This window comes from Delphinapterus leucas, chromosome 3, assembly GCF_059928025.1.
Source record: "Delphinapterus leucas isolate spDelLeu-1000000601 "Yukka" chromosome 3, BTC_Dleu_Yukka2, whole genome shotgun sequence".
Classification (NCBI taxonomy): domain Eukaryota; kingdom Metazoa; phylum Chordata; class Mammalia; order Artiodactyla; family Monodontidae; genus Delphinapterus; species Delphinapterus leucas.
The window spans coordinates 66710052-66722831 of record NC_143131.1 but is presented as its reverse complement, the minus strand read 5'-3'; the positions used below and the strand labels follow the sequence as shown (position 1 = coordinate 66722831).

The 12780-nt window shown below is 39.1% G+C and overlaps 3 protein-coding genes across 4 annotated transcripts in view; 1 reads left to right on the top strand and 2 right to left on the bottom strand.

Annotated features, from left to right (window-relative positions):
* The window catches only part of LOC111184682 (uncharacterized), a 334205-nt gene extending 333443 nt beyond the window's left edge, over window positions 1–762 (bottom strand). Inside the window, 3 exon segments of the mRNA XM_089909095.1 lie at window positions 156–174; window positions 177–323; window positions 326–762. Of these exon segments, the coding sequence (XP_089765221.1) occupies window positions 156–174; window positions 177–323; window positions 326–557 (398 nt within the window). The 5' untranslated portion in view covers window positions 558–762.
* On the top strand, window positions 197–2036 carry RPS23 (ribosomal protein S23). The gene is made up of 4 exons (XM_022593415.3): window positions 197–294; window positions 757–916; window positions 1593–1713; window positions 1842–2036. The coding sequence occupies exons 1-4, from the start codon at window positions 291–293 to the stop codon at window positions 1986–1988; spliced, it is 432 nt and encodes a 143-aa protein (XP_022449123.1). The 5' UTR covers window positions 197–290; the 3' UTR covers window positions 1989–2036.
* The window catches only part of ATG10 (autophagy related 10), a 244476-nt gene continuing 233298 nt past the window's right edge, over window positions 1603–12780 (bottom strand). For both annotated transcript variants that reach the window (XM_022593459.2, XM_089909094.1), the window contains exon 9: window positions 1603–10055. The gene's annotated coding sequence lies outside the window, so the exon portion shown is untranslated. The remainder of the gene's footprint in view (window positions 10056–12780) is intronic.

Here is a 12780-nt window from a genome sequence, read left to right as displayed (position 1 = left end):
GCAAAGGCTTCTGGGATTGGTAGTCCCTGTTCCTTCTGTCTAAGGCATTCACATAAAAAGAAATAAACTCCAGTGCAAATTAGATATCTCTGAATTGCGCACAAATTAAACAGGACGCAGATTCTGGAAAGTGGCGCAGACTTCTCGTTTTCTACCGAGAGGCGCCAGCCGGACCAGGCGCTGCGCAGACAGCCGCAAGGGTCCTCATCTGGGCGGGGCTTGCTCGCGATGGCTTGTGGCTCCTTCCTGCGCTGCTTCTCTCTTTCGTTTAGGCCCGTGGCGCCGGCAGCATGGGTGAGGTGTCCCGGGCCGGGGTGAGGGGGCTGCGCGTGCAAACTGGGGTTTCGGGGACGGGCGGGCAGATAGAAACAGAACGGTGAGGGGGAGCCACGGTGGGGAGCAGATGGGGAGCGCCGGGGGAGCGCCGCTGCCGCAGGCACATGGCCGGGCGGGAAGGGGCCAGGGCTGCTTGGAGGCCGCGGAGCCGGAGTTCGAGAGGGACGCGGGGGCGTTGGGGAGGGCGCCGCTTCCCCCCGAGCTTTGGCGCGGGGCTTCATTCGTTGGGGAGAGCACACCTGTTGGAGCGCTTGTGTCCACGTCTTAGATGGTTCAAGGGAAACTTTGCAGTTCGGACTAGGGCCAGGGTGTGATGTGAGAGCCTACCAGCCTGTAGTCTAGAGGAGGCTAGTACCTGAGATAATGTAAAATAAGATTTGGGTGTTTTTACTGGGGATCTAAGGTGATTTTCAATTTTAGGCAAGTGTCGCGGTCTTCGTACTGCCAGGAAGCTCCGTAGCCACCGACGAGACCAGAAGTGGCATGATAAGCAGTACAAGAAAGCCCATTTGGGCACAGCCCTGAAGGCCAACCCTTTTGGAGGTGCTTCGCATGCCAAGGGAATTGTGCTTGAAAAAGTGTAAGTGAAAGTCCATCGCTGTTTCCTTCATGGTTTTAGTATGGTAACTCGGGATAGATGCGCTTAAAGAAGGCTTGATGTAAATTCTAGGTCTTTGTGTGTCTGCGTCTTTTGGGAAGTTAAATAACCTCCAGAGGTTTTTAAACTTTCAACATTAGTTTGGAAGGAATTGGGGTGGCATCGGAGGGGAGAAAGTAGCGATAATGAAACAAGGGACGTTATGAGAGCTTAATACGTGTGGAAACTGTTCTAAGTAATTTGCACCCATCAACTATTTCATCTTTACAATTACATTTTTCCCGGTGAGAAAACTAATATGGAGAAGTTTCTTGCCTGATGTTCTACAGCTAAGATTGAGCCACATGAATTTGCAAGCACTCAACTGTTTTTTGACTTTACTAAATGATCCCATCAAATTTAGCGGTACTGATTTGAATCCAGGATTTCTAGCTCTATTTCTTGGTTCGTGTTTTACAACTATAAAGAGGCCAGAAGTTTCCCCTATTGGTCTAATGAAACTAAGACTAAAGAAAAACTTCGTTTAAGTTTAGCAATTTAGGATTATGTTGAAAAGGTAGGAATACTACAATTTCTAATAAGTTTTACGCTTAATGAACTAAAATGTGTCCCTTTTCAGAAAGCCAGCTTACTGTGTTACATGCTGTTTATGTTTTAGAGGGGTTGAAGCCAAACAGCCGAATTCTGCCATCAGGAAGTGTGTCAGGGTTCAACTAATCAAGAATGGCAAAAAAATCACCGCCTTTGTACCCAATGATGGTTGTTTGAATTTTATTGAGGTAAGTGTTTTAGTCTGTTAGCTTCTGTTTTTGGGGTAGCAACTGTTTCCCTTAGTTGTTTATAGGATAAATGGGTATTTTTGGTGATTGCCACTTACACCAGAAGTAAACTGTTGATTTTATTCCAGGAAAATGATGAAGTTCTGGTTGCTGGATTTGGTCGCAAAGGTCATGCTGTTGGTGACATTCCTGGAGTCCGCTTTAAGGTTGTCAAAGTAGCCAATGTCTCTCTTTTGGCCTTATATAAAGGCAAGAAGGAAAGACCAAGATCATAAGTTTTGATGATGAAAGCAGGATAGTAATAAATTTCCATATGCCAAAAATATGTTTTGTGTCTTTTCTCACCACAGAGATGCATTGTATGCTTTACCAATTTTAGGAGATTGAGAAAACAGTTAATTCACGATTTTCTAGAGTAAATGGAATTGATAACAAATATTTTCCCTTCCTCCGTGGAATAAACAATATTGCTTAAGTCTGAAATAAATATACAGTGTTCCTGTGTAAGGGCCTAAAAAACTCTTTGAGCTTCTAGTGGGAATCATCTTGGGATCCCTGAGAAATGTACATTCCTGGATCCATCTCCTTAGGGACCCAATATGATAGATACTATGGTCAGGTTACTCCCTGCTCTGGTGATTTTCATTTATCTAAAGGTCACCAGGATCCATCTGGTAATTTTGTGTTTATGATAGCAAAACTTAGGCACTACACAGTTTAGTAGACAGGAGTTAATGGAAGTGTATCCCAGGCAAATTAAGGCATAAGGGAGACCAGTTATGGAAAGATTGATCTAAGTACTCTTGTCTTGAGCTTGTCAGTAATAAAGATTTTGACCTTGAGATTTATTTTGAGGCACACAAAGTAGTGGAAGTGACTAGGTAGAAATGGTCCAGATGGGTCGGTTGTCTTTTGATAATTGAAGTGGGTGTTGGTTGGGTACATAGGGGTCCTCTGTCCACAAATTGCTTGAAGATTTTGATGGGAAAAAATGGTAAAATTATATCTAAAAAAGTTTATTAGCCTTATGAAATCTGTGATCTGAAGAACTGCTTTTGGCAGCATTAGTAGGTATGAGTTAATTTGTTCTCTGAGTTATGTTTAAGATCTTTGGAAAATGGAAATTTTTGGCTTACTATCTCCCATGAAGATCAAGACCAGTATCCATACCTGGCATAGGAGACCCTGTGTGTTGTCTTTTCTCTGCCTGCTCAGCAGCACGACCTCTCACTTGCTCAAACCTGCATTCCCCAGCCAGCTTCAGCTAGTGCCTGGCAGGTCACCTGCTGCTCCTCCCACCTCAGACCTCTCTGATCCCAAATTCACACTTCATACTTGTGCTTATACTTGTACTCTCTGTGCTTATACTTGTCGCAATTGTGTGATTGTCTTTCCACGAGGGTGGAGACAGGCTCTTTTTTGTTTTTTTAATTGAAATATATTTGACATATTACTAAGACGTACATGTTAATTTGGTACTTTTTTCTGTTTTTTAATAGGGGGAAGCTTTTATTCACACACACAACTTGAATAATACCAGGGGAGTGTACCAAATTACCAGTGAGCAAGTTGGTTTTCGTAGACATGTTCTATCTTTAACAGGCTATCTCCACTGAAAATTTCAACCAAAGATATCAAATATAGACGTACAGACATAGTACCATTCTCTAATCAATTCCACAGGATTTGGAGAGATGAGAAATACCTCTTTCATTAGAGCAGGAGCTAAATACATTGTCAGTTTGCATATGCTTTTCTTTTTAAACATTATTGGAGCATAATTGCCTTACAATGGTGTGTTAGTTTCTGCTTTATAACAAAGTGAATCAGCTATACATATACATATATCCCCATATCCCCTCCCTCTTGCGTCTCCCTCCCATCCTCCCTATCCCACCCTTCTAGGTGGTCACAAAACACTGAGCTCATCTCCCTGTGCTACACAGCTGCTTCCCACTAGTTGTTTTACATTTGGTAGTGTATATGTGCCCATGCCACTTTCACTTTGTCCCAGCTTACCCTTCCCCCTCTTCGTGTTGTCAAGTCCATTCTCTACGTCTGCATGTTATTACTGTCCTCCCCCTAGGTTCTTCATAACCAATTTTTTTTTTTTAGATTCCATATATATGTGTTAGCATACGGTATTTGTTTTTCTCTTTCTGACTTGACTTCACTCTGACACTCTACGTCCATCCACCTCACTACAAATAACTAAGTTTTGTTTCTTTTTATGGCTGAGTAATATTCCATTGTATATATGTGCCACATCTTCTTTATCCATTCATCTGTTGATGGACACTTAGGTTGCTTCCATGTCCTGGCTATTGTAAATATTAGCTGTAATGAACATTGTGGTACATGACTCTGAATTATGGTTTTCTCAGGGTATATGCCCAGTAGTGGGATTGCTGGGTTGTATGGTAGTTCTATTTTTAGTTTTTTAAGGAACCTCCTACTGTTCTCCATAGTGGCTGTCTCAATTTACATTCCCACCAACAGTGCAAGAGGGTTCCCTTTTCTCCACACCCTCTCCAGCATTTATTGTTTGTAGATTTTTTGATGATGGCCATTCTGACTGGTGCAAGATGATTCCTCATTGTAGTTTTGATTTTCATTTCTCTAATGATTAGTGATGTTGAGCATCCTTTCATGTGTTGGCAATCTGTATATCTTTTTTGGAGGAATGTCTGTTTAGGTCTGCCCATTTTTGGATTGGGTTGTTTGTTTTTTTGATATTGAGCTGCATGAGCTGCTTGTAAATTTTGGAGATTAATCCTTTGTCAGTTGCTTCATTTGTATTTTCTCCCACTCTTAAGTGTTGTCTTTTCGTCTTGTTTCTGTTTTCCTTTGATGTGCAAAAGCTTTTAAGTTTCATTAGGTCCCATTTGTTTGTTTTTATTTCCTTTTCTCTAGGAGGTGGGTCAAAAAGGATCTTGCTATAATTTATGTCATAGAGTGTTCTGCCTATGTTTTCCTCTAAGAGTTTTATAGTGTCTGGCCTTACATTTAGGTCTTTAATCCATTTTGAGTTTATTTTTGTGTATGGTGTTAGGGAGTGTTCTAATTTCATTCTTTTACATGCAGCTGTCCATTTTTCCCGGCACCACTTATGGAAGAGGCTGTCTTTTCTCCATTGTGTATTCTTGCCTCCTTTATCAAAAATAAGGTGACCATATGTGCATGGGTTTATATCTGGGCTTTCTATCCTGTTCCATTGATCTATATTTCTGTTTCTGTGCCAGTACCATACTGTCTTGATCACTGTAGCTTTGTAATATAGTCTGAAGTCAGGGAGCCTGATTCCTCCAGCTCCATTTTCCTTTCTCAAGGTTTCTTTGGCTCTTCGGGGTCTTTTGTGTTTCCATACAAATTGTGAAATTTTTTGTTCTAGTTTTGTGAAGAATGCCATTGGTAGTTTGATAGGGATTGCACTGAATCTGTAGATTGCTTTGGGTAGTATAGTTATTTTCACAGTGTTGATTCTTCCAATCCAAGAACATGGTATATCTATCTGTATCATCTTTAATTTCTTTTTTCAGTGTCTTATAGTTTTCTGTATACAGGTCTTTTGTCTCCTTAGGTAGATTTATTCCTGGGTATTTTATTCTTTTTTTTGCAGTGGTAAATGGGAGTGTTCCCTTAATTTCTCTTTCAGACTTTTCATCATTAGTGTATAGAAATGCAAGAGATTTCTGTGCATTAATTTTGTATCCTGCTACTTTACCAAATTCATTGATTAGCTCTAGTAGTTTTCTGGTGGCATCTTTAGGATTCTCTATAGTATCATGTCATCTCTATGTATAGTATCATGTCATCTGTACTTCTTTTCCAATTTGGATTCATTTCTTTTTCTTCTCTGATTGCTGTGGCTAAAACTTCCAAAACTATGTTGAATAATAGTGGTGAGAGTGGACAACCTTGTCTTGTTCCTGATCTTAGTGGAAATGGTTTCATTTTTTCACCATTGAGAATGATGATGGCTGTGGGTTTGTCATATATGGCCTTTATTATGTTGAGAGAAGTTCCCTCTATGCCTACTTTCTGGAGCGTTTTTATCATAAATGGGTGTTCAATTTTGTCAGAAGCTTTTTCTGAATCTATTGAGATGATTGTATGGTTTTTCTACTTCAGTTTGTTAATATGGTGTATCACATTGATTGATTCGCGTATATTGAAGAATCTTGAATTCCTGGGATAAACCCCACTTGATCATGGTGTATGATCCTTTTAATGTGCTGTTGGATTCTGTTTGCTCCTATTTTGTTGAGGATTTTTGCATCTATGTTCATCAGTAATATTGGCCTATAGTTTTCTTTCTTTGTGACATCTTTGTTTGGTTTTGGTATCAGGGTGATGGTGGCCTCATAGAATGAGTTGGGTAGTGTTCCTCCCTCTGCTATATTTTGGAAGAGTGTGAGAAGGGTAGGTGTTAGCTCTTCTCCAAATGTTTGATAGAATTCGCCTGTGAAGCCATCTGGTCCTGGGCTTTTGTTTATTGGAAGATTTTTAATCACAGTCTCAATTTCAGTGCTTGTGATTGGTCTGTTTATATTTTCTATTTTTTCCTGGTTCAGTCTCGGGAGGTTATGCTTTTCTAAGAATTTGTCCATTTTTTCCAGGTTGTCCATTTTATTGGCATAGAGTTGCTTGTAGTATTATCTCATGATCCTTTGTATTTCTGCAGTGTCAGTAATTTGGTACATTTGTATGTGGTAACTGGACTGGCAGTTCTTGGTTTCCATCCCAATGTTTCCTAGTGCCTCTAATTGCACCGTTACTGGTTAAGCCATTCCCAAATGCTGACCAGATGCTTCCAGATGGGTGTAATTGAGCCAAATGGGGAGCCCCTGGGCCTCGCCTGCCTGTAACAGAAGAGGCTGCTGAGGGTCACAGTTTAACTGCCGGGCTCAGGTGCTGGGAGGGCACCCCTTGCGGGAGGGTGGGGCCCTGGCAGTAGGAAGCTCTGCTCAGGGGTGGGCGCGCAGAAGGGAGGAGGGGTCGGACGATAAGGCCGGGTGGAACAGACAGCCACCTACTCCGTCTCGCTCCTGCAGCGCTGAGACCTCAGCTAAACCTATAAAGATGAACAAGCCTGGGAGTTAAGACACCCTGCTACAATGGTTCGCACTTGTCTCCTGGGTACACCCAGGACGCCTCTGTCCTGTGACGACTGACCCATAAATCCACCACAGGTGCCTCAGACCCAAATGTTTGACCCTGATGTGAGTTGCCTCTGCCTCCTGTGTATTCCCTCCATCCCACCCTCTACTCCCCCACCACCTGTGAATAAAGCCCCTTCATTCTTGGATCCTTCTCAAAGTTCTAGGGAGGGAAATGAGGCAGTAACCTTGGGTGCAAAATTTAAGCAAAATCCCAGCAGCTCTTTTTGGTAGAAATAGAAAAGCTAATTCTAAAATTTGTATGGAAAGGCAAAAGAACTGGAATAGCTGAAACAATATCGAAAACGAAGAATAAAGGTGGAGGAATCACAAACTGGTTTTAAGACAATTTGTAGCTATAGTAATCAAGAGGGTGTGGTGTCGGAGGAGGGACAGACACACATCAATAAACTAGGAGACTGGAAATAGACTTACACAGGTATGACCAACAGCTATGTGACAGATACAAAAGTAATTGAGGGGCGGACAGATACTTTTTTCAATAGATAGTGGGGACTTCGATTAGCAGAAAAATGGACTTCAACCTAAACTTCACACCTTTTACAAAAATTAACTCAAAATGGATCATATATCAATATAAAAAGTAAAGCTGTAAAAATTATAGACAAAAACATCTTCATGACTTAGGGTTAGGTGAAGAGTTCTAAGAGATTACACCAAAAGCACGTTCCACAAAAAGAAAAAAAGGATAAAGTGGTCTTCATCAAAATTAAAATCTTTTGTTCTGTGAAATATCTTGTCAAGAGGATGAAAAGAAACTGCAGACTGGGAGAAAATATTTGCAAGTCACATATCCAATAAAAGACTTGTATCCAAAATATACGAAGAACTCCCTAATCTCAAAAGTAAGAAAACGATCCTATTACAAAATGGACGAATGAACAAACATTTCACTGAAGAGATGACAAGCACATGAAAAGATGATTAACATCAGCCGTTAGGAAAATGCAAATTAAAATCATAAGGAGATATCACTATACACCTAGCAAATGACTAAAATTAAAAATACAATACCAAGCACTGGAAAGACTGGAGCAACTGGATTGTTGGTGGGACTCTGAAATGGTAGTCACTCTAGAAAAGTTTGGCAGTTTCTTATAAAGTTAACATATGCTTAGGATCCAGCAATTGCACTCCTGGGTAGTTATCACACAGAAATGAAATGTCTGCCCACACAAAATCCTGTACACAAATGTTCATGGCAACTGTATGTGTGACAGTCAAGAACTAGAAGCAACCTAAATGTCCTTCAGTGGGCAAATAAACTGTGGTTGCATCCATAAATGAAATGCTACTCAGTCGTAAAAGACACTTGTTGCGTGCAACAATTTCTATGGATCTTAGTGGTATGCCAAGTACAAAAAGCCAATCTCAAAAGGTTACATATGTCTTGTATCATTTCATGTATATGAACTTCTTGAAATGACAAATTATAGCAATGGAGAAGAGATGGGTAGCTGCCAAGGATGAATGATGGGGATAGAGACAAACTATAAAAGAGTGGCAGGAGGGAGTGTGTTTGTGGTGATGGAACAGTCCTGTGTCCTGATTGTGGTGGTATTTACACAAATCAATACTTGTGATGGAATTTCATAGTCCCCAGAAAGTGCATATAAAAATTGATGAAATAAAGCAAGTTCTGTGGTTTAGTTAATACTGTTGTAATGTCAATTTACTGGTTTTGAAAATATACTCTGGTTATCAAGTATGTTATTAAGGGGAAGTTGGGTGAAGTATACAAACTATACTGTTTTTGCAACTTCTTGTGAGTCTTAGTTACAAATTAAAAGGTTTAAAAATTGTGGATGAGTAAATATTTAAATTCTATTACCTCTTACATTTGCCTAGCAAACCCCAAACAAATCAGAAATTGTTAGTGCAGAAAGAATCTGGAGATCACTTAGTCCTGTGGTTCCCAAATCCAGAACGTCAGAGTCCCTAAGGTATTTGTTAGATTTTACAAATACTCCTGATCTTCTGGAAAACAATCTTTACAGTATTTCTGGAAAAAATCTGTCTTATCGACAAGCTATCAGGCAGTCTTTATGAAGCTATCCCCTTGCTTTCCACACTTATGGGGATACTACTGCTCTATTCCAGCCACCTCATTTTATAAGTGAGAAGCCAAAAATAGCTCAAGTATTTTTGAAATAATTTGCCGAAGTAATTGGCATAGCTGAAACTAGAAAAATAATCTGTCCTCTAAACTGTTCCTGTAGGAGATGCACCTCATAGCAAAATAATAAACACTACCTTACAGGTGGCTCCTTAGTGAATTATGGCATACATAATGCTGGGTATTTAATAAGAGTTTTTGTTGTAAACTGTATTATGGAAATACACAATACCTCAACTATATGGGGTTTTTTTCCTTTTATTTTTTGATAGAGCTGAGAGACAGTTCTAATTTGACAGCTATGCAAATTTGAATGTATATCTTTGTATAGATGAATTCATTCCAGGTAAATGTCTGGATTTTGTTATAATAGTCATCTGTGGGTAACATTCCTGGAGCCTGTTTCACGTGTGTCAAAGTAGCTAACATGTCTTTATTGATTTTACACAAAGTTGAGAAAAGAGACTAAGGTCATAAATTACCATATTACAATAAAATTTTCACTAACAGCTGCTTGTATAGTCTTTATTCTGACCTATAAAGTCTAAAATAAAATGGATCATCCAAGTATTAACTCACATTTCTTATGATATTGTACTTGGGGACTGCCTTGGCAGGATGTACTAAGCATTCTTCGTTTCTAGCACAATTTCTATCCATATTATTTGGTAAAATGATGTTATATTTACTAGTATGTGAGGAAAAGAAGTGGACTTTTTAAAGCTTATTGTCATGGTATTGTCACCACAGGAGTTTTAGAGCAAAGTATTAAAACATTTAACAACTGAATATTTTAGAGTGATCATTTGAGGGGACCCAGGAGTGACAGATAACCAACATTTCCAAATATGCACACAAACAGTTGCCATCTCATTCAGACTGTCACTTAAGCCTTCAATATGTGGTATCTATCTTCAAAATGAGGGAGCCACTCACATACAGCCCTTAGAACTTGAGCCAGGCTTGATGAACATCATTGACCTCCCTTGCTTCCCAGAGGATCTGAAGCTTTCAAACAGCAATTCTGATGATAAGGAGAGCTTTTCCTGTAGGAGGGAGAGGAGGAAATTGTGGCCTCCGATCACCTCTTCAGACCTTGCAGTCTGAGAAGTGTCAGCTTCCTCTGCAGGTCCTTACCAGTGATCTGCTTATTTGTGGTAATAAATTATTGACATGAATTGTCTATTCTACTCACAGTGTAGGAGTTTTTGTTTAAGTCTAGCTTTCTAAACCTCTTTGACTGTAGTTAATTAGAAGTCGAACAATGGGTCATGTTACTTGGCTGGGTTACAAGTGTAGGACATGCTGAGCATACCCAAATTTTCAAATAAGATGAGGTTAGATGCTGATAAATATATTATAATGCTTTCTTACCTCTTTAACAACCAGTGAATGTTTAAACCTGTACAATAGGGGGCAGAGTGAGCCACATTTTAAATAATTCTTTTTTTATGTCAATCACAGCTGAGAACAGTTGAGGGAAATGTTACTTGTTGAAACACATTTTGTCCATTAACACCTGCTTTGGAAACAATGACATGAAATAGATTGTCTTGTCATATCTTTCTCCCCCAACAGCTTGGTGAATTTGTTTAACCAGTTTATAAGAAGATATGTTTTCTCTATATAGCTTGACAGCTTCAGGTATTCTGTTTTTGTGTGTGTTTGCAGGTAAGTTGGACCACACTGCCCCCCCTTAGGTTCCTGATAGATTCCAGGTATTTCCTTAGAATTTTAATTCCCGTATATACAATAGTTGACTTTGTTTATTCTATATTTTACACATTTTCTTATGTTTATAATTAGGTAGTTTTTTTCCCCGTCACCATACCCCTTTTCCTCCTGCCCATGACATAACATAGATGTGTGTGTGTATGTATGGGTGTGTGTGTGTGTGTGTGTGTGTGTGTGTGTAATAGAAGAAAGCCATTTTGAACGATTTATTGACTAAGAGTCTTGATCTAGGATTATATTTTAGAGGGTCTAGGAATCTCCTGAAACTGTATGTAGAATTTTCTGATATAAATATGTACCTGTGCGTGTATGCATACACACACACACATACACATACCCAACACACATTTTTCTGGAAAAGGGATCTATATATTTTTCAGATTTTTGAATGGTTTCTTCCCAAGAAACCAGCTACTGTTTAAATTTGTACATCAGTGAGCAGATTATTACATAATTTTCCAATTTAATCACAGCTGAGAACAGTCGTGAGAAGTTGCCTGTGATTTGACATCATTTATGAAATGTCCCCAGAGTGGTAAGGATCTGTGGATGCATGATTCAGGCTGCAGAACCTGCAACCTGCACATTTCACATACTGCTTTGACGGCACCAGCTAACCTACTTATGGAGCAGTGGGCCATTTTAGAGAAAAGTTCCACAATGTCACTGGTAAATACAGAATCAGAAAGAGGGTGTATAAAGCCCCAACCTCAGGAATAAATGCAGAGGGCAAAAACCCAAAGATGTTTTAACACCTAAGACTGAAGTAAAACTTGACAGAATAGATCAAATAAAAAATGTGCAGTGTGTGCCTGTAAAAACAAACGACACAACGTTTGTGTTTGCTTTAAAATATTTAAGCAACTATAAAGTTTTAAAAAAGGGTTAAATGAAGCAAATACGGCAAAAATCTTGGTAACTGCTGATTCTGATTTACAGGTATGTTAAAGTTCATTGTACTATTTACTTTTCGGTATGTATGAAATTTCCCATAATAATTTTTTAAAATTACATACATGTCCTAATTGCTTAACTGCCATACTCTCTCTGTTCCTACTAGAACCAGTACAGTCAGCTCTGATAGGGGCAAAATGAAGATATGGAACAATCAAGTGGACAATAAAGAAGCTGGAAACTAACCCTAGGAGCACTGAGACACATGTAACACATCAGGAAGAAACAAAGCTGAGAATCCATGCAAATTTTAGCAAGACTAGATGAGAAAAATGATCAGTTCAATAATAAAAGCACAATAAACTAAAATCATTTTCATTGATTTTAGGAAATGGTAAAACACAGACTGCTTTGGGGAATGTAAATTGGTATAGCCTTACTGGTAGAACAGTTTAGCGACATGAATCAAAAATCTTAAAACGTTCCATATCCTTTGATCCCTTCATTCCCTTAGTAACAGTGTAACCCAGAGAAACATAATGTGAGCAACTATTTCTGCACACATATCTTACATTTGAAAGCTCTGGGGGGAGGGGGACCCTACTGAACACTATATCCCTAGCACAGGTCCTCCTAACAATGCAGGAAATAAGTGCTAGTTGAATGCATGTTAAATAAACAGTGAAGAATTAGAAACAACCCCAAAAGCCCTAAAACTATTTGGTACATTTTGATTTAAAAGAAATACTAGTCATTTTAAGTTGTTTTTCTTCAAAGAATGTTAAATGACATGGGAAAATGCTGCACATAAAATGTTAAGTGGGAAAAATCAGGGTGTAAAACCATATACAGAATGATCCTAATTAAATATGTTTAACCACAACAAGAAAATATATCAAAATTTTAACTGTAGTATCCCTGGGTTATAAACACAAGTAAGTTTTAAATTTTCTCCTTCAAATTTTTCTGCGACTTCCAAATTATAAGGACGAAAATCTTTTTTTTTTAGTGAATTTTTAGTGTTGCAGTCTCTGGATACATGTGTATGCTGCATTAAAAAAGAGCCCAAGTCTTCTTTGATCACTTCCAGTCCAAGTTCCCACTCTCCACCTCTGAGGCAACCTCTCTTACAAGTTTTGTGTG

Bases quoted from the DNA above. Each gene is read 5' to 3' on its own strand.
- RPS23 (XM_022593415.3), top strand. The intron at 917-1,592 runs GTAAGTGAAAGT...TTTATGTTTTAG, and splicing joins GGAATTGTGCTTGAAAAAGT to AGGGGTTGAAGCCAAACAGC. The intron at 1,714-1,841 runs GTAAGTGTTTTA...ATTTTATTCCAG, and splicing joins GTTGTTTGAATTTTATTGAG to GAAAATGATGAAGTTCTGGT.